This window comes from Drosophila guanche, unplaced genomic scaffold (assembly GCF_900245975.1).
Source record: "Drosophila guanche unplaced genomic scaffold, DGUA_6, whole genome shotgun sequence".
Taxonomy (NCBI): domain Eukaryota; kingdom Metazoa; phylum Arthropoda; class Insecta; order Diptera; family Drosophilidae; genus Drosophila; species Drosophila guanche.
The window spans coordinates 5,334,848-5,355,747 of record NW_022995747.1 but is presented as its reverse complement, the minus strand read 5'-3'; the positions used below and the strand labels follow the sequence as shown (position 1 = coordinate 5,355,747).

General features: G+C 48.4%; 2 protein-coding genes and 1 long non-coding RNA gene across 6 annotated transcripts in view; 1 reads left to right on the top strand and 2 right to left on the bottom strand.

Annotated features, from left to right (window-relative positions):
* The first annotated feature begins 1,742 nt into the window (after positions 1–1,742).
* On the top strand, positions 1,743–10,609 carry LOC117583623 (tachykinin-like peptides receptor 99D). Its single transcript, XM_034272071.1, has 9 exons — positions 1,743–2,031; positions 3,656–3,879; positions 6,320–6,494; positions 7,154–7,369; positions 8,071–8,221; positions 8,362–8,558; positions 9,274–9,413; positions 9,489–9,554; positions 9,608–10,609. Exons 1-9 carry the CDS (start codon positions 1,859–1,861, stop codon positions 9,838–9,840), a joined length of 1,575 nt encoding a protein of 524 aa, XP_034127962.1. The 5' UTR covers positions 1,743–1,858; the 3' UTR covers positions 9,841–10,609.
* LOC117583641 overlaps positions 10,409–20,900 on the bottom strand; it is a 22,943-nt gene continuing 12,451 nt past the window's right edge. The window contains exons 2-3 of the long non-coding RNA XR_004573803.1: positions 10,987–10,993; positions 10,409–10,419 (exon numbers count right to left, since the gene is read on the bottom strand). This is a non-coding gene — a long non-coding RNA (uncharacterized LOC117583641). The remainder of the gene's footprint in view (positions 10,420–10,986; positions 10,994–20,900) is intronic.
* Positions 12,541–20,900, bottom strand: part of LOC117583617 (vacuolar protein sorting-associated protein 13B) — a 12,131-nt gene continuing 3,771 nt past the window's right edge. Inside the window, exons 4-13 of one of the 4 annotated variants that reach the window (XM_034272062.1) lie at positions 20,694–20,886; positions 20,020–20,639; positions 18,051–19,961; positions 17,767–17,991; positions 16,671–17,710; positions 16,249–16,611; positions 15,442–16,194; positions 14,901–15,385; positions 12,901–14,834; positions 12,541–12,840 (exon numbers count right to left, since the gene is read on the bottom strand). In XM_034272062.1, the coding sequence (XP_034127953.1) occupies positions 12,622–12,840; positions 12,901–14,834; positions 14,901–15,385; positions 15,442–16,194; positions 16,249–16,611; positions 16,671–17,710; positions 17,767–17,991; positions 18,051–19,961; positions 20,020–20,639; positions 20,694–20,886 (7,743 nt within the window). In that variant the 3' untranslated portion in view covers positions 12,541–12,621. The remainder of the gene's footprint in view (positions 12,841–12,900; positions 14,835–14,900; positions 15,386–15,441; positions 16,195–16,248; positions 16,612–16,670; positions 17,711–17,766; positions 17,992–18,050; positions 19,962–20,019; positions 20,640–20,693; positions 20,887–20,900) is intronic. The other 3 variants (XM_034272059.1, XM_034272060.1, XM_034272061.1) reach the window with 3 other exon arrangements.

The following is a 20,900-nucleotide window of genomic DNA, read 5'->3' as shown; positions in this document are numbered from 1 at the left end:
TCCACGCTTGGGGAATGCGCTCAGCAGTACCCGCCTGGGGATATTTATAGAGAAAAGAACTTCTTGCGAGATAAAGATTCGGCAAAGCAAGAGCGAAACAGTCGACAGGTCGACAGAGACAAATTCATTTAAAGTTTACAGCTCCCCCCGGTACTCGGTGGAGCCCAGGCAGGACTCTGCACCCGAAGACTGGCCATTTTCATCACTTGCCCTGGAACGTGACAGTTTGGCCATTTTTCAAGTTCACCGAAATTCCACCCAAAAGTGAATGTAATTTTTTGCGATTATTGATAGAAAACGCAATTTGAACGGCCATCAGTCACAAAGGACCACGGGCAAGGGCAAATATTTGCGCCTGTCCCTGGCCCCTGGGAAGGCTGCGAGTGGCGAGACCACTGACTGGCGTTGCGATCTGCCAATTATCGCGGACATTTCTTTTGAAGATTTTCCTTTTGTTTACGTTTCATTACGGACTCGTACTCGTTGCATCATCACGTATATTTCTTTCCCACTTATTAATTTGTTTGTGGCATATGCTTTGTGTATTTTGTAATCATTTTCCGTGTAGACATATTGCCGGCAATTGATTTCTGCAACGCCTCCACGCCACGCTGTTTGTATTGTGCCTGTCGATGTTGCCCCTTCTGCAGCGGCCTCGTTGCAGGAGGGGAGGAGAGTGACTCCTACTCTGTGTGGGACTATTGACTGCACTGATGATGAGGTTGTATTTTCCATATTTTTCCCTCTATTCTTTTGCTCTACAAAATAAGCAGCACTGGCAGCGCCTCTGCTGTGCCCTTCAAACATGAATAAAAAAAGAACACTCTCTGCTCCTTTTTGTTCAACAGTCAGACTCTACTGCACTGTACGCTTTTACAATTTTGAGTATCTTGACCTGGCAGTGACAGTTCTCAGTCATAATTGAAGGACAAACCCAGGCAGGTCTTCAACAGGCAGAACCAAGCACTCGTGGTGCAAACTTTTATGCTTTTTCCCTGCAACTTTGGTGGCCCAAAAAATTTAAGTAGTTCCAAAAAAGTTGAAGAATAAAGTTACTTTTCTATTTATAACTATAAACTGTGCTGCAAAAACTATCAAATTATGAACATTCCTCGAGCAAAGATCTGTCAGGGTAAAGGTTACTGGCTGCCACTTGTGGCTGGAATATAATTTCGCTCTGGGGAGGCATTCACTTAGCCGAACTCCAGCAATGAATTACATTTATTGTCGCTCTGTTTGCGCCACGTGTAACCCAATATCTAGCACCACGAATTCCATTTCAATCAATAGAAATCGTTACCTGAAGCAACCGAGAAATTGGGGAGTACAGTGCCGTCTGCTTTTAATAGTCGTGAACTCATGAGCAGCTACAAATTTTCACGAACTTTTTGTGTCGCTTTGAAGAGAGTCTGTGGCCAGCTTATTGAAAGAAACTAGCAGCAGCAAACAAGCCGCAAGAAAGTTCTTTGGAAGGTCATGGGACAGCCCACAAATGAGTCGAGAAGGAGGAGGGGCAGGAGCGTGGGTCAGAGGTGAGGTGTGTAAAAGTCACGTATCCAAAAAGAGAGAAGAAAAGAATCGAAATCGCAGCACGTAAGGGCAGGACCTCTCAAAAAACTGCAAAAACTTTTGAATCAAGCCAGCCAAAGAAAATGCAAAAAAAATAAATGGAAATAAACTAAAAATACAACATAAAACATTAAAAGAAATTAACCAATGTGTTGTCGTTTCAGGTTCCAGGCTTTGGTAAATGGAAAACAAATAGCAACAAATAAAAGAGAAGCACACAGAGGGACACGCAACATTAGCTGCGCACACACAATAAGACAAAGAGCAATAAGTCCTGGCGGAGCAAGGAATGATGGAGGACCACAGCGGCACAGGGCTGGCTGGTGATGAGTCTGTAGACTGGAGCAACTGGAGCAACTGGAGCACACCCGCCGTCTTGCTGTACAATGCCCTGAGCAGTGCCACGCCACTGCCCGACTACAGCCCAGACTTAGCTGGCAGCGCCTACAATCTCAGCCAGGAGTAAGTTGAGCCCCATTCGAATGCCTAATTATGACACACAAAACTCAATTAATCCACACACAAACACAAACACAAACAGCAAGCGTCGAGTGTGTGGGGTAAGCCCATAAATCTGCGGAGTTCTACGTTTCTTTTGTGCGAGTTTCTTGCATCTCTAATGATGCCTTCATTGCGCTAGTCATTCAGTCAGTCATTCAATCATTCTGTGGCAGCTCTTTATTTCCGTTTCAAATACATTACGCTGCAGAGGCACAAACACTCGGAGAACAGAAATCGGTGCAAAACGTCTCCCAGCTGTAGTCCCACTGTTAGAGTTACTGCAGTAACATTCAGTCAGTCCTCTCGCTCTGTGGCTGATAATTATTCTGCCATGACTGCATTTGACGCATCGAAAATGGCTTTCCTTTTCATTTTTCTTTGCTCTCCAATAACAGCCCCAAAGTATCATTCCATTCTTTGATTTTATGCTTGCTTTTGATTCCTCTCCGATTTATGGTTAAAAAAGATGGAAAACAAAAGCGAGACCAGCAGCAACAAAACGAAGCCTGTACACCCTTTCGCAGCTGCCAAGTTGAAGGCTTTGATTATGATATTTGGATGTGTCCTTCTTCTGCAAATATTTGAAACCTTTTTCAGCACTTTAAAGCTCACTGGCAGCTGTAGGCATTGCCATTGTTTGCCATGACGAAAAAACTAGCCACGCGCCCCATAAAAAACAACAAATCAATAATCCTCTTTGCCGTGGAGAAGGCTCTCAAATAAATGGGAATTTATGTATGTAAATTTCAGGCAGTTCGTCATGTGAGATGGGAGCAGCTCGGGCTGTGTTTTCCCCACTGTAAAGTGAGAATTACTTATGTGTGCACATTTTTAATTGCTCTGAAGAGTGGAGTGGCAAACACTAATGACTCACCGGGAGTCATGGCCTGTCCTGGCCTGTCCTGGCCTGTCCTGGCCTGGCAGTTATGGGCCTTCTTCAACACAATATGTGCATATTAAATGACATCTCCCCCCGGTACTTGCAAGTATGTGTGTCCAATAAAGACCGACTAGCGGACTAGCGGACTATCAGGCTACAGGCTGACGGAGTTGAGTGTGGCGCCACAGCAAATCCTTTGCCAAGCTCCCTGCTCCCATTTCTATGCCCCTCGTCGTCGTCTATACAAACACTTTTGTAGATGTGAACCTAAATAAACAAGCTTTCGAGGCACACGAAAAATATTAAAAAGATGACGACGACGACGACAACAGCAGCAGCCGACGATGGGGGATGTCTCCCGGCCGCTTTTGAAGCAAACCCAAAAATGTTTTATGTGGCAGACGGCGCTGCAGCAGAACACGGATTTGTCAACGCACGCACAATTACACATGCTTAATAGCGACAACATCCTGGAAAGCAGGATCCTCTCAAACACACACACGCACACACATAGGCACTCTCATGGTTACGTATAGAGACACACACACATCACATCACACATCACACATCACCCACTTGGCAGTCGTTTTAGGGCGAGGCTGTGGGCTGACATGAAACATAACACACACTTAATCTCGATGCCACTAATTCCGCCATTGTTCCACCTACAATCATTCCTCCTCCTCCTGCTGCTCCTTTGTGCAGTGTGTCGACGGTTGTGCCGCTGGCTGCCGGGGAGGCTGCTGGCACGACTGGCCCAGCCATGGAGACGGCCGACTCGTTTGCATTCGTGATGCCCTGGTGGCGTCAGATCCTGTGGAGCATACTCTTTGGCGGCATGGTCATTGTGGCAACGGGCGGCAACCTAATTGTCGTATGGATTGTGATGACCACCAAGCGCATGCGAACAGTCACCAACTATTTCATAGGTGAGTAGTTCGTTACGGGCAAAGGCACGTGTGCCATGCAAATATCACGCATGCGACACAGGGATATCCTTTGTAACCTTTGTGCAAACAATCAAATCATTAACTTGTGTGCATGTGCTTTACACCCTTTAATTAATGCCCAAGGCGCTGTTTGTGTTTTCGCTTGTTTTTGGCTTTATGTTAATTACAATCTGGGTGCAAGCATGGCTGCAGTTTTGATCCAATTAAGTGCACTGTGCACCTTGGCAAACATTACCTTTGCAAATATCCAAAGCATGCAGAGCAGCGGGACTGGCGGAACCTGCTGTCATCTATGATGTCATTAATTTTAATATCCTCCGCCTCGAGCTATCAAGTTTGCTTGTTGACTCGGCGATGGCTTCTAATAATTGAATCTCTCGTTCAGTCACGTTTCACATTTCCAAGTGCATTTATTTTGCAGTGTAGATGGGTGCCGTGGCGCGTCAGGAATGTTCATTTTAATAATTCAAATGCATCTTTTGACAGAACACATACAAAAACTTTGCCCGACTTTGAAAACTTTTCGAAAGATGTGTGTGTTGTGTGTTGTGTGTGCTGCTGCGGCAGTGCATAATCGTGATAACGACATTAAGGACATCATTTATGAGGCATTCAAGGATGCCCGCTGGGTGTCGGTAAACTTTTCTGATGGACACACAATACTTGCGCACGCAGCTTCCTTGCAAGTTTATGCATCGTGTGGGAGTACATTGGAAGGCAGTTCCACTTGCAGGGTCTAAACCATTAGGGCAAGAAGACAGCAAAAATGCACAAAGCATGGCTAAAACAATGGGTAAACACCCGCCCTACACTGCGTGTCCCTATGCCGCTTCTTCTGCCTCTTTTCCTGTGTCCAAGATCAAAATCAAACAATGGAAAAAGGCAAACTGCCCTCTGCCTCTGCCTCTGCCTGCTGCTTTCTATGCTACCCTCAGCATTGGTAATCGGATGCTGGCCTCTTTCGTTAATGATTATAATCATCATTATCATTATGATAATCATTATTATGTTATGTAAACTAACGTACATAAATGGCCACTGAGCTCGAAGGGCTTTTGGCAGGGCCATTTGCCATGATGAATTTGCATTTATAAATACTTACTTGCACATTGGGCAATCATTATTATTATTATTATTATTATTATTATTATGATTATTATTGGTAACAAGTTCTGACATTTTAATCATTTCTGAGCACCAAAAATTTAAATTCACATCACAATCAGCCGAAATGGCAGCGACTGCTCCAGCCATTACCAAGGAAGAACCGGGGGTAGCGGGGCATTCAGTCACCGTTTGTTAATCTTCTTTGGGTTCATTATCAATGCGTATTTGCATCTTTTGTTTGAGTTTGTTGAGCAGAAAAAGAGTATTTACAGCCACGCCAGAGTCGCGTGACTTTCTCAGCAAACGCAAGACAAATACTTCAGAGTTTCTCAGTCTGTGTAAATATTTAAACGCAAATTAAACCGATTTGAATACTTCATTATTTGCCATTAATTAGTTTTTGCGAATCGAGAGTATTTTTGGTGTAGTTCATGGAATTTGTGTTTGTGTGTGTGTGGGGGGGGGGGGGGGGCATAACTGAAAAGTTTCCTTTTGTTATTAATTAAAATGAGGCTGTGAATCGATATCTGGCTACGTGGCTGACAGGTCCAAGCCGCAGGCACCATAAGCAGCATCCAAGGTGAAGGGCAGGGCAGGGCAGGGCAGGGCAGGTCGTTTGTTAGAATGCGACACGTCGCGACGTGTCGTGGGCGTCGCAGCAGAGCAAAGCAAAGCAGAGCACAGAGAAGAACTAGAAAAGTGGAACGTGGAACATGGAACGTGGAACATGGAACACGGAGGGCAACGGTGGCTAATGTTCAGGCATAGAACATTTGTTTTATTGTTTGTGCCGTTGTTTTTCGTGTTTCTTTTGTCACCTTATCTTCCACGGCAGATAATGAAAAGTAAACAAAGGCAAAGACACTTTCACTTTCTTGATTTCTCTCATTCTTTTTTTTTTTGCATATCGCTTTTTGTTTTTTTGCGCTGTTCTGTTCCATTCTGTGGCTGTTGTTGCTGCTGCTGCTGATTCATTGGCATGTAAATCACAATAAAAAGTAATATCAAAGTAATGAATGATGGCCAGCCAGCCAGCGGATGTGTTTTCCCCCATTCAGCTGTCAGGCAAACAAATATGCATGGCCGGAAAAGTCCGCCAAGTGAAAGTGCACTTTACTCCTCCACTAATTACAAATGTACAACGCATAAATAAATAACCAAAGGTGTCCCGACTGCCTTAGCTAAGTTCTTTGTTTCTTTTTTGATTTTTCTTCCTTTTTTGTCCCCATAATTTTCTTACTGTTGCCACTTGAACCAGCAGCCAGATAAGCAGCAGAGTCCTCTGACTTGGGTTCTTTGTTTTTTTCTCCAGTGAATCTCTCCATTGCGGATGCCATGGTCTCCAGCCTGAATGTGACCTTCAACTACTATTACATGCTGGACAGCGACTGGCCGTTTGGGGAGCTCTACTGCAAAATCTCACAATTCATCGCCATGCTGAGCATCTGTGCCTCGGTCTTCACTTTAATGGCCATCTCCATCGACAGGTGAGTGGATTGGGCAGGGCAGAGCATAAAAATCATCCCATCCAGACAATCCAGGCGGCAGCTTATGAATACTTCAAGGGACACGCTTCAACCCATATCAATCACGACTTCAAGTTATGATAGATTTATGTCTATATGCGGGCTAACCCATTCATTCGATTTATGGAGATTTTTCTTTTGCCTGCCAGCATAAATATACATAAAAATGCAAAAAAAAAAACTTAAACGATTGCCTGTCAAGAGAGCAAACCCCGAAAAAAGAGCCTTTGCGTTGAATTAATCTACTGGAAATTGAGGCATCCTCCCATTCCTATGAAAACCCCATAATTTCGAGCCTATTTATCCTTAGTCGATTGTAGCCTAGTCCGCGTACGCAATTAATGGTCTTTGCTCTGACGAAAATTGAACGAATTAATTCAATTTTCGGAATTTTCCAACATGCCGCTGCGGCCTGCCGCCAAATTGCATTTCATGGAGGTTTTTTTGTTTGGCTTCTCCATGCGAGACCCATTTATATAATCTGCTTATGGTTTCCGCTTTGGCCTCTGGCGGGCGCTGCCAAAAGTTTCAGAATGCCCGAGGACCGGTGCGCTCCCCTTTGATTGTATTAAAAATCTCTCGTTTTTTTTGTTGTGTTGTGTTTTGTGTGTGCGTGGCAGATACGTGGCCATTATGAGGCCACTGCAGCCCCGGATGAGCAAGCGATGCAATTTGGCCATTGCCGCGGTTATCTGGCTGGCCTCCACCCTCATCTCCTGCCCCATGATGATCTTCTACAAGACAGAGGAAGTGCCGGTGCAGGGCAACAGCACAAGGACCGTCTGCTATCCGGAATGGCCGGATGGTCAAACGAATCATTCCATGTTGGAGTATATGTGAGTATAGAAAACCGAGGGGTGAAAGGGATTCCTCATCATTGAGGTGGCATAAGCTGTGACGAATTTACGAGCAAACGGATGCCAGCCACGGGGGCAAAGTCAAGCACAAGTCAACGCTTTTGTTGCTGCCTCTGAAATAAAGGTGCAAGGACAGGTGCAGAGGCAGAGGCAGCTGCACGTGCATGTACGACAATCGGAGACTGCAACATTGGAGTATGACACACCCGCAGCCCACATGCCATTCGGGTAGGTGGATGCCAGAGATATGAGATAGGAGTCGTAAAAGCGGACATTTGGAGCTGTCAGTTGGCAGTGAGTTGACAAACGACAAACGACAAACAGCCAAACAGCCAAAACCGAACCGAAGTCAACCAACCAAACAAGGGGCATAAAAAAGCAGGCGACAGAGAGGCGGAAGAGAGTCTGGGTGGGGGCACATGAAACGTGTTGCTTTTTACAGCCATTTTGTACGGCTATTTGGTTGAAGCGCTCCCTGTGTCCTGGCTGTTCCGTGTGTGTCGCATGCAAGGCCATTAATTTTAGATTCATAGCCAAATTGCTACTTACTCAATAAACTCGCAGCAGAACAATGTGCATCCATAGATAATGGGCTTTCACAGACATTTGCCCGACTAACTATAAAGGATTTTTGTAACAATGATGTCTGGTCTGTTCACTGCAACTCCTGCAACTTTTAGCTACAACATACTCATCATGATACTCACCTACATACTGCCCATTGTGTCCATGACGGTCACCTACTCCCGCGTGGGCATCGAGCTGTGGGGCTCCAAGACCATCGGCGAGTGCACGCCCAGGCAAACGGAGAATGTGCGCAGCAAGCGGCGGGTAAGCAATTTACATTTAATTTATTTCCTCTCAGTTAAGAGAGAGAGAGAGAGATTTCTCTTTTAAAGTTAAAGATTTAAAGACATAAATTGTAGCATTTATTTACTGTTTCGTCTCTGTTCTCCTCTCTTCCCGTTTAGGTGGTAAAAATGATGATTGTCGTCGTGCTGATATTTGCCTTTTGCTGGCTGCCTTTCCATAGCTACTTTCTGGTCACGTCCTGCTATCCGGCCATCACGGAGGCGCCCTTTATACAGGAACTCTATTTGGCCATCTATTGGCTGGCGATGAGCAACTCCATGTATAATCCCATCATTTACTGCTGGATGAATTCGCGGTGAGTACGCCACACACGCACACACAAAATGATGTTGAGTTTTCCATCTCAGCAAGGGAGCTGCCTGCAAATTGATGTCTGTACTTGCTGTGCTCTTGTGGCACTCATAATCAACCATGTTGGACAGTGTACACACATGAATATAGTTTGCTAATCCATGACACCATCATAACGATGGATATTCATATCTGTATATATATGCATCCACCACTCGAAAAAAAGGTCAAACGTGGTGCTGTCCACAAATTGACTGTTTGACTGTTTGACTGTTTGACTGTTCACGCGCCAGTGTCCGTGTTCGTATCCGGGAAAACGTAACGATTGCAATTAATTTCGCTCAGTCAGCGGATATCTGACTATCGATGGGTGGGCGCCAGTATGGAGTGGCAGCAGCAGCAGTACCCCAGTCAGTGCCAGAGCGGTGGAGACCCTTATGCAAATGACGAAGGATAAGGACAATGAAGGTGTTTGTTAATTTATACGCGGCTGTACAAATAGAGCGACAACACTTGCGAGGCTATAAATTGTAATCCAAAGAGGGCGCAGAATAATTTGTCCGTCGATCTGCTAAAGCGACGACGAGTGAAGCGGAAACGGAAATAGATAAGCTAGCAGCACACTGCCACGCCCAACGCCTCCTGTGCATTAAATTGAATTTGATTGTAGCCATTTGCAGTAGCTCTAGTTTAAACATTCTCCCTGCATTCTCTTGCAGCTTTAGGTACGGCTTTAAGATGGTCTTTCGCTGGTGTTTGTTCGTGCGCGTGGGCGCAGATTCGCTCAACCGAAGGGACAATCTCACCTCACGATACTCCTGCTCCGGTTCACCCGATCACAATCGTATTAAGCGGAATGGTAAGACCACAAAAACACTCTAATTCCTGAGGAGTGTGGGATATAATTAATGAGAGTTCCATTTACTATTGACAGACACACAAAAGTCTATACTTTACACCTGCCCCAGCTCCCCGAAATCGCATCGAATATCACATTGTGGTGAGTGTTGTAGCATCCAAATTATATTCTTTATTATTTATATTTATTTGTAGGAGTCTTGCGCAATGCTCCGCTGCGTGCCAGCCAGCAGCATGAGAGCCTGCATCGCCACTCGGCGCCAGTGGATCAGCTGGGCCACAGCCACAGCAACAGCAACAGCAACAGAAAGCGAGCGCCGTACCAGCAGGAGCTGCAGCATCGCTGGCCTGGCCAGAGCAGTGCTGCCAGCAACACCAGCAGTTCCGCTCTGGCCATGGAAAGTCAAACCACGCAGCTGCTCTCCTGACAGTCGACGAACCCTGCAGCCCTACCCCTGGAAAACGTTGAGCTGCAGCTGCAGACGCAGATTGTCTGCTCCTCATCGCCGCACAACAATAACTATCGACGCGCCAATTTGGGTGGTCGGACAGGGGCAGTGCCGGGCAACGAGAAGGATGCAGCCGATGACAAAACCTGGCTATAAGCTTACTTTATTTAGGTCTCGAATTTATACTCTTAGCAGAGCTTAGATTAGCAGAAAGCTTAACACAAATATCTATCAACTAATGTTCCAAATGCAGTTCTCAGTCCGCTCTCATGCCAAGTACCTTCGATGTATGTGAATGATTCCACGCACTAGCAGCCCACCCATTTGCACATATCAAACGGATATTTAATGATGGATTTTCATGTTACAAATGCTACTTGAAGTTGTTTTCGAATAAGGATACATTGGGAGACAGAAGCAGCTTTAGAAGAAGCTACAAAATAATAGTCCAAAATGTTTATGTTTTTATAGTTAAAATCTTTATACATAGACAAGTGTTCGATCATGTTTAAGCTGTAAATACTGTTACTGGTTCCTCGAATTTCAAACATTTCCCTACTACACACAAACCAATCAATTCGCTTTAAGCTGCCGACTTAAGTTGTACAAAATAAGTAACTGCGTAACCAGTATGAGTATGAATAGGAGTATGAATACGAATACGAATACAACTACGAATACTTTTCATGTAAATATAAATGTCTGAATGTAAACCTCTTTGCGAATAAAACGACTTGCTATTTATGAATTATCAAACGCATTTTCGATTCGCACATTTTGTTTTGTGGTTTAAACACTTTAAACTGCCAACAGCTTTAAGGGAGAGACACTCCTCTTCTGCATCCTGCATGTTTATTTAAGTATTCCATCTATATTAGACGAGACGAGAACGAGAGTATTTTGGAGTGTGGCATCTTTGCCAGAGAGAGAGAGAGTTGGCCTAGAAGCTGCGACAAATGTACAAAAAGTCCCCAGTGGGCTGTGCTATTTGTATGTTTGATTTTAAATATGAATAATCCGACTGCCAAGGGCGGTCTCCCTCTCCTCCCTCGGCCTCCTCTGCCAGTGTCAAAACATATTTGAAATATTTTGTGTACGTTCGTCTCTCTGTTTTTTTTGTAGAACTTCCCTCCTGCAAGCTGTCTATGCTCTGCCCTGCTCTGCTTTGGCTGGTGTATCAATTTTTTATAAGTAACCATTTGAGATAAAATTGCATTTGATTTTTTGTTGATTTTATTTGCTTTATGTCCCAGGCCCACGCTCCTCTTGGGAGCGTGCAGGGCGTATCCGTACGTTAATTTTCCAATGTTTCATTCTTATAAGCTATGAATAATTCGTTGGATTTTGCGTTTTTGCGTCTGGTGTGTGTGTGTGTGTGTAATGTCCTTTTATTTTCCTACTTTGTAATAACCGTCACAGAGTAATCCCGCAGTGCCCGTGGCTTCAAATCACCCGAGGCCTGCTTTAGTAGTCTTGGATTCAAGGGAAGTCGTCGTAAGAAATTGTACTTTTGCACAGATTTATGCATAAATACTTACACTTAATGCCATGCCACATGTGAGTAAACAGCACTCGTAAATGGAAGCCAGAAGCGGACCCTTAGAAGCAGCAACAGGAACAGCAAGTAGAAGGAGCAAAAGCTGTCTTAATGCATTAGTTGTGTGGCCTTGTGCTCGCACAAATAATATTCACGAGTAGTAATGCTGTTTCAATTTCACAGCACTAAAAGCATTTTAAATGCAGGTCATTAGGCCTCGGCCTCTGCTCCATTCGAATGGCAAATTGGTTGCATTTCATCTATTGAATTCCATTAAATTGTATGGGAATTATATCTTGTTGGATGCATTTTAATTGGACAGCAGCAAATGGGTTACCAGAAAGAGACTACTAAATTGGAGGAAAGCTCACTTTAAAGCCTACATATATGTATGTACATTTATTCATACATTCCTCATTGTACTTTTGCGACTTAGAACCGGACACAGTGGGTGGAGGAGAGCAACTTTAGGGCAAGAAACAGCAGAGTCGTAAAATGCACACCTTTTATAAACATTAAACAATAGAAGTAAGGCATTTTAGTCCCGGTGTGTGTGTGGTGGGGGCTGTGGCTCCTACCGGAGACATGTCAAACACATAAAGAAGGTCAACCTGGGGCGTCAATAAGCGAGCAGGCAACCAGCAACCAAGAAACCGAGCAATCGAGCAGTGTGGGAGGGCTGCTTGCGGTTGCGGTGTGCCAGACCCAACCATAATTGAATCCTCAGCTTGTGCACTCACTGCCAAAGCCAAAGCAAAAAGGCGAAGCGCTGTGCAGTCCTGCCATGCCCTGCCCTGCCCTGCTCATTGGCGGCTTTTGTGGACGACAAGTACAATTTTTAAAAGTTGTTTCTGCTACTTGCATTGTTTTGGTCTACAATCCAGATCGATTTATCTGTCCGCGTGCTCCAAGGGAAATGCCGGAATGCCCACCCATAGCCTCCGCCTGCCTGCAAATAGTTTCAAGTTTTGTTCCTGGCATGCTTCTGGTCCTAACCAGAATAAATTGTATTACATTGCAGTTTTGCCTAACGAACTTTAGCCTTTAGTTAAGGGATAAGCTGTAGGACTATCGGTGGCTGAATCACTTAGTTTTGCTTATTTTTATTGCATAAAAAGTAACAAAAAAATTGTCTTTTTATTTTTGGCATAAATTATCGTACACATAAATGAAAATAAAAACAAACACTCCAGGGATTAGCTCCCTGCTTGATATACTGTCTACTATGATGCCTGTATCCGGCTGATTACCTTTAGATAGTGCACCAGATGCCTGCCATAGTTGTGCTGAATGTAGAAGATGCATTGCGTTTGGCGCTTCAGGTGGTAGTCCATTTCGTGCTCATTTAGCTGGAAAATATCACTCAGCGAATCGTTGGCTCTCGTGTGCAGTCTGGAGGTATTCAAGAACTTCATAATCCGCTCATTCGTGTAGTTCATTTGCTGCAAATTAAGACCACGTTAATGTCAGTTCTAATTTGATTGTGATTGCATTCCACTCACCCCTTCAAAGTCCTCCATTTGCTCGGGCTTGAGGCTAAGGTAAAACTTTGTGGCATCATCGCGATCCTCGGCCACAGCCACCTTGCTCACTGCCGAGGCAAAGGTCAGATCATCGTTGTCCGACTCCATAATGGCCAGCACCGAGGTGGTGAGGAAGAGCAGTGCCGGTCGCAGCTGATGATCCCTCGCGAGCAGCGTGATCTCGCAGAACAACAATATCTGAGCGTGGCGCAGCTCCTCGGGCAGACTGCTCCATATACGATACGAGCCCGGGTGGAGCGCCGTGTTCCGCGAGACGCTGGGCTCCACCTGCTGCGGCATGGCGTTGAAGCCGACCGTGTGGAGCACTCCCTGACCGGTGAGGGCCAGCATTTCGGCCGCGCCACTGATGGGTTTCGTAAAGGCGCCCACAATGCCCTTGGTCAAGCCGGCAATGACACCCACGGAGCTGCGTGCCTCGAGTGTGTGGTGTGCCAGTCCTCCCACGGCGCCCAGCAGACTGATGCCGAGTCCCGTCAAGCCTTGGGTGAGGCCATCGGCAAAGCCCTGTGGTCGTGCACGTCGCCTGGCCTCCGTCAGTTCAATGTGTTCGGCGTCCAGCGTGAGCCTGTCCAGATTGCGGGCCACCGAGCCGGCCAGCTTGGTCACCGAATTCACCGTGCCCGCCGTCACGTTGCGCAGCAGCGAGGCAGAGCCTTGTGTGACGCCCACCATGAAGCCCCAGGGGCCACGGAAGAGGCCCTGCACCGGCATCGAGATGAAGTCTCGCAGTCCAGTGCTGAAGGAGCGCGCCAGTCCGCTGGGACTGCCCAGAATCTCGAGGGAACCGACCACCCAGCCAGCGCCGAAAATGGCACCGCTGAGGTAGTGCAGGCCCAGGGATTGGCCGAAGCGCAGGGGGACTGTGAGGATCTGCTGTCGCTCGTAGCGGGAGAAGGAGAGTGGAGAGTGATCGAGGGCTATGTACAGCCTGGAGGAGGTGTGGACGGACAGGAGCAAGCTCAGCGGCTCCACGGTGAAGCTGTTGAGGCGCAGCGGCTCGGCAATGTACAAAGACTGCGCTACGACATGGTCGGGCAAGAGGATCTGGCCATCGGGCAGGAGGATTCTCTCCTGCTCCTCGACGGGCGTGTGCACGCAATGGGATGGCTCACACTCCACCAGCGTCTCCAGCAACTGATTGAGATATGCATCCTCAATGTAGACACGAAACGGTTGCACATGACACCGCACGGCCTGCAGCTGCAGCTCGTCCTGATACAAATAGAACGTGAGCAGCGAGACGGGTCCAGTCTGCTGCTTGTAGACCTCATCCAGATCGTATACCTGCGGCATGCCATGATGCCGCCTGTACAACTGCTCCGCACAGAGCAGCACTGGGAAGTCGTACTTGCCGCTGGAGTACAGCTGATTGTCCACCTGCAGATTGGGCAGCTGCAAGCGCAGCACTCGCTGATCCTCGTCGTCGTCGTAGGCCAGCATTGTGTCATCCGCATAGACATTGCACACCTCCGTCTTTAGGTAGTCCTTCTCCCGGTTGTCCGTCTGCAGGCTGAACACAAAACGCTTCACAAAGATTCGCAGCTTGATCTGTGGCGGGACGTGGCATTCCTCGCTGAAGTGCGCACAGCTCGCAATGTCCGGCAAGGGTAAGGGATCGCTGGGAGCTGCAGGCTCAACCTCTGCCACGGTGCTCTCTTGAACTTGCTGCTGCTCCGAGTGTGTCTCTGGCTTTTTCAGCCGCGAGCGTAGATCCTTTACAGAGAACTCCAGCTGCTGGGCTATGTAGTAGATGTTGACGCGTATGACGCGATGCTTATCACAGACGACCACCTTCACATCGCCATGTTGCGGCACATGCAGAAACTTCTTCCACGACTTGTCTGTTCTAATGGGCTTTGACCAGCCGAGTTTCTGCTTGCCACAGGAAGACTCTGAAAGGAAGAAACTCGCTTAGATTTCGCTTAAACTCTTCAGTCTCGTGTGTGTGCTGTACCCACCATTGTAAACAGCCAGCGACAAATTGCACGAGGTAAACTCCACATCGGGAAAGTTGGCGTACATCTGCGGCGGGGTGTAGTAACATTCACTGTGCGGCGCCACCAGTTGATTCCACTCAAAGTGCCGGCCCACAAACTCGGAATTGGTGCAGGTTACATTGCTATTCCCCGAGGCACTCGTCTGCGCCACAATGAACTTTACATTTGTGCTATTGCTGATGATCAACGCTGGCGCTGTGTCACGGAATATGTTCAGATAGTGGACGTTATCCTTCTCGATGAGCGTGATCATAAAGGGCACAGAGTCCCGTCCGGATTGCAGGCTAAAGCAGCGCCTGGTGAACGGTATGGCCAGGGGTATGGGTATGGAAACATCACGACTGCCCGCCACACTGAAGCACAGAAAGAAGACAAAAGCCGTATCACAGGTATGATTAGCCGCCTGGGCATTCAGATCGTAGAAAACATCCACCGTCACGCCAATGCTGCAGAGGGGAGTATGAGTTAGAGCTGTAAGGATAAACGCTCTCCAATTTCTTACCAATTCTTTGTCCCCTCCACACACACAAGACTGCGATTCCGCTTGGCCATGCTGAACGCATTCACTGCCTCCCGTGTGGAGGTCTCCTTGTGATCCATCGTCAATGGCAGCGCATTCAGTGGGACATCTGTAAAGTTTGTGATGACAAACTTAGAGCGCAGTTTGAACACACGACGCCCATCCTCCAGGCGGTACTCCAGCATCATGCGCAGCACCTCCTCGTTGCGCACCACCACAACATCCACAAAGGAACTCGAGCGTAGCATCAGCGCTCGCTTGGGGCCATTCTCCACTGTCTTGGCCAGCTCCTCCAGGTAGATGGGCGTTGAGGCAATCCAACTGCTGCCAAAGGGCACATCAATGGTGAAGACGCCGCACAATTTTGGCACCATTTCCAGGCAGTTTGCTTTGAGTTGATGTCGCTCGCGGTTGGCCTGACCGATGCTTAGGTCCAAGCCCGTGGCATTGATGAACATGCCCCAGGCAGAAACGTCCAGTCCCAAGGTGCAGGAGAACTCCCGCGTGGCCTGCACGCGGTATTCCACATCGAAGGCATTGGCCAGTGGCACATGCCGACGCACGCGCAGCTCCTCATCATCGTTGAGCGGCCACTTGGGCTTCAGCGTCTTGCCCAGCTTGTGCAGAGAGTTCTCAATTGTCCACAAAGCGGGATCGAAGTAGAAGAACTTGTGCCAGTCCATGGTCTTCAGCATGAGCGTATATTCATCCCGGGAAGTGCTGCACAGTGGAGCTCTGTAATAAATTGGGTTTACAGAAGCTTAAAGTGGAAGATATTTGATAACCTACGGAAACTGAAAGCCCATACGATGTTCTGTGCTGTGTGTGGTGGCCGTTTGCAGCGACAACCTTCCGCCATGTGCCTCGATCGGCGCGCTCTCCCCAGTCGTATCTTCTGTGGCCTGCAGCTCACCGCTCAGCATGTTGCACACCTCAAAGATGGGCCAAATGCAAATCAATATCTTCTGTGGATAAAACTCCGAGTCTGCTGCATCCACGACCACATCCTCGCGCAAGATGCGCACCCAGAGGCTGACAAACTGCTGGTTGGGGTTGTGCGTGGGCACCTTGACCAGCCAAGGCAGATTATTGTTGGTCTTCAGTGGAATGTCGCCAGTGCGTCCCTTGCCGCGACCAGCAGCAAATTTGAGACTGTTTAAAAAAGGGAAAATTGAGTTCTAAATGCGAGCAAAACTAGGGAAATTTCCTACCGCAAATTGATGTCTCCATTCCGCAGCACAGTCTGGTAGAAGGAGGCTCTACCGCTGGCCCGAAGCAGGTGCTCGTGTGGCGTCGTTTGCTCGTCGTAGCTTTTACCCTCGTGGCGGAATTCGGTAATCAACTCAAACGGCACCATGCTGATCACCTCAATCTGTCCCTTAACCAGGATATAGATCTGTGTGGCAGACAGTTTGCCCACGTTGATGGTGATGCAAGACTTGCCCACACGCAAATGGTGGACCCGTTGCTCCTCCTCGAACTTCAGGGCAATGTGCAGCGAACTGCTGGCCTCCATTTGATTGGTTTCTGGATGCTTAACGAAGAAAGTCAGCTCTTGGCCTTGACCACAACTGCGGAAGTGATAGAGCTGCAGTTCGTGTGGTGCCAGGGATATTTGCTCGCTTGTGCCCGTCTGCCCGAAGCTGAGAGCCGCCTGCATGCGATTGACCACCACGCACTTGGGCATGAGCGTGTGACGCAGCTCGCTCTTGCGCAGCACCTCCTGCCAGTGGTGCTTGGAGCTGAGCAGCGTGTGGATCATGTAGGGCGCACAGTTGAAGCGCAGCTTGTCCAGCAGAAAGTTCGCTTTGAGCGAGCGCGGAGAGTGGGCAAACATCGCGTAGCTGGAGAACTTCATGGGCTCCATAATGTCCAGCATGTTGAGAAAGCCATAGTCCAGACACTTGACCCTAGCGCGGAAATCAGTCTCCAAACTAAAGTTGTTCCTGGCATAGACTGCCGAGTGCAACTGCAGATCGCCCACGTGGAGGGTGAGAAAGGTCTGCGGGCAATCTGTGGTGCGCTTCAGCGAGTATTCCTTCAGCAGGGATGGCAGTTGCCCCTTGGGATCCGGCAGATTCAACAGATTCACTTCCATGTCCTGGCAACACAACAGCAGCTGCAGCTTGGGCACTGCCTCTGCCCGGAAGATGGTGTCGATGCGCATGCACCCCACGAGCACCTTTGGATGCAATATGAAATCGTTGTCGGCATCCGTCTTGAAGGACTGATCAATGCGGCCGCTGTCGATCTACAAAATAAATTGAGTAAGCAAATGAATGCCCGTCCACTGCTTAAAGTGCTCACAGAGTGCAAATCTTCATCCTCATCGCCCTCAAAGCAGGTGCCATCCACCGAGATCAACGATTGCAGTATGACCACGCGCCAGATATTTGCACAGATTTGACGTTCCGGCGGGGATAGCTGCTTGGTGACTGTCTCCGACAGCTGAAAGTCGCAGTAGTGCAGAAATGTCTCGTGCGTTTCACTAAAGTATTCCATGCGGCACTTGATGTGTATGGGATTGGAGTCCTGCAAGAGGGAAATCAATTAGAAGACAGCCAAAAGCAGAGAGAAAAGTGAATCCTTACTGGCATGGGAATGGGATAAATGTGAATGCTGGTCATCTGCCGTGGCTGTGGATAGCGCCAGCAAATGATGCCATAATTCTTCTTGATAATCTGCACCTGGTAGGGCATGGGCAGCACAGACTCCGAGTTCAAGTAGACAAACTGAAAGGCGCCAGCTCGGAGGTCGTCCTGGTATAACTCCGCTTTGGTTTTCAGCAAACGTTTGTGGCGCCCAATCGAGTCCAACGATGGATTGCACTTGATGAGGGTGCCGGGTTCAACCTCCACTGGAGTGCCCATGATCGGACGTTGCAGCAGGAAGCTCTGCCACTCCCGCTGGGCATAGCCAAGGATACGCCTGAGACCTTCGTGTGCCTTTTGCAGCTGCAGAATGCTCCAAGCGCTCGCATCGATGTGCAGCAAGTGTAGCTTGAGCGTGGCGTTGATGAGGAGATCGTCCGCCCACGGCTCACTGACCAGATCCACGGACAAACGCATCAGCAGTGGATGCAGAAAGATCTTCTCGCCCGCCTGCATGTAGAAGGAGCCAATCGTGGAGCGTATGACGGCCTTCTGGGGACGCGGATTGAACTTGATGCTGGTGCTAAAGTCCAGCCAGACGGCGCTGCATTTGTACGTTCGTTCCTCGTCGTACAGCTTAAGGCTGATCTGATCGAAGGACAGATTCAAGCGATCCGAATTGTAGCAGTTTCGTTTCATTTGCCGCAGCTGTGGCCCCTGCACCACAGGCCGCTCGCTGCGCACCGCAAAGCAGGGACTCTCCAGGAGCACCGTGTAGATGCGAATGGTATCGCTGGCCAGCTGCTGAATGTTCGGCTCACACAGGCGCAGCACAATGGGTTTGCGCACCTCCACATCCACTTCGGTCTGATGGATGCGATCGCACTGGGAGCGCACAGTGAGCAGCGGTGGGGGAATGCCCGAGCTGCTGAGGGTACCCGGCAGTGTGTCAAACACAGACTCATTGAACTCTCCCGACTCCACCGATGTCTCCGTGGCAGGAGTGGCCACAGTTACGTTCAGATTGAAGATGGATGCCTGCGTAATGGTTGCCTTCAGGCTTTGGGTGCACATGTAGCTGGGCTGCGAGACAGTCAGCAGAATGAGCGGCTTCATCACTGGCAGTTCTGGGTCATCCAGCTCCAAAACATCGTAGATTTTCAGCACGAATATGCCAGCCACAAAGGAGACACTTTGCGGGTAGCTCACGCCACTCGGTTGCAGCTCCTCTTGGGATTTCTGCGAACCCATTAGACGACTTCTCCCTGCGATATGTATTCCGGAATCACTCTGACAGGAGCCCATAAAGATATCGCTGCTGCTGCGGGCATCCACGAAGCTGGAACGACTACGCTTGGCGTGGGACAGCCTCAGGCGACTGCTCTTGGCCGATATGTCCACGGGCATGGACTGCAGCGAAGGCTGCTTGGCATACACCTGATCAAGGACACTGCGCAAGCGCTGAAAGCGCACCAGAATGCAGGATATCAAATTAATTTGATGCGTCGTCAGTGTGGCCACAAAGTCCGTCACGCAATTGTACTCCACGCTCTGGCCGCAGACGAAGAAACGATCGTAGATGATGGCTGGGGCATAGACCATGATGAAGTCAAAGTCCCTGAAGATGTCCATGTGATCCAGCTCGGTGGGGCGTGTCTGGTTGTTCCACTCGAAGGCCGGATTGTGGTGCTCGCTGGCGAGACTCTTTTCCATGTGATACTTTTGGGTCTGCAGCCAGTTGCCCGTGGACAGGGAGACCTTTCGCACGCTTAGCTCGTACTGACGATCCTCGACCAGGGCTCCAGGTGTGCTCAGCATGTTCAGCTCGGCGGCTTTCTGGTAGATGTCCTGCCGCACCAATTGGCGCACCAAAGGATTCTCCAGGCTGGGCGTCAGCTGCACACTCTCAATCTACAAAAAAGGAATGAAGTTGCGGGGAAGTTCTCAAAGATGAGCGCCTAAATCTTACCCTCAGCAGCAGTACACTGCAGCACTTTCGGCCCGTGGCCAATGGCAGATAAATGTAAATTCCCTTGCTGTTCAGATGCACCATGGGCAGATCCTGCACAGTTGTCACGCGACTCTCAGCAGCTGGCCGCTGTTCCGTTGGCTGATTGCTGCCCCTCATTATTTCTATCACTCCACACAGTGGAATGACAAAGTCAGTGATTTGATCCAGATCCAAGACCATCTCAATGGGCTGCACTTCGATGAGCAGCTCAGAGATTGTGTGCTGCTTGTTGCGGTGATTTCTGGCTCCAATCTTTGAGTACAAATCCTGCAGGCTGACGCTGGTAACCACCACACTGATCAGCGGCAAATTGGTGCTGTCCCCGAGCATTTTAATATAGAATTCATCCTTCTTTTGCCACTGTCCCTGCGGCCTGGCCTCGTAGTAGTTGAGTCCCAGATTCTCCACCTTGGTGGTGATTTTCGTAAAGTCCGAATGCTTGTCCATGTTCAGCAGCAGATCCTCAAAGGTTACAACAATCTTGTTCTGCTTGCGTTCTGCAGGGCTTTCCATTTCGAAGCTGATGCGTGGTATGGTCCACTGGCAAAAGAATATCAGCGAGAAATCCACTGCGGAAACTGAAAAAAGGCATCAGATGTAAGACAGGAAATGGTTCTCTTTATTTTTCTTACCTTTCTTCGCTTGCGGCGGCTCAAAGTTTGGATCCAGCTCTAGAAATTCCTTGATCACTGGATAGTTTTGTGAGCTGCCCGTGTAGACCTCCAGTCGGGGTGCCCTACTCGATTTGATATTGCCATCATCTTCGGGACTGAGAGATCTGTGAATCTCGGTTATGATTTTATAATGTTCGTGCAGGAGTTTCAACTGAAATGTCGTGG

Excerpts from the sequence above, each read along its gene's own strand:
- LOC117583623 (XM_034272071.1), top strand. The coding sequence starts at position 1,859 with ATGATGGAGGACCACAGCGGCACAGGGCTGGCTGGTGATGAGTCTGTA. Across the intron at positions 2,032-3,655 it reads GCCTACAATCTCAGCCAGGA|TGTGTCGACGGTTGTGCCGC; the intron begins GTAAGTTGAGCC and ends TCCTTTGTGCAG. Across the intron at positions 9,555-9,607 it reads GCATCGAATATCACATTGTG|GAGTCTTGCGCAATGCTCCG; the intron begins GTGAGTGTTGTA and ends ATTTATTTGTAG.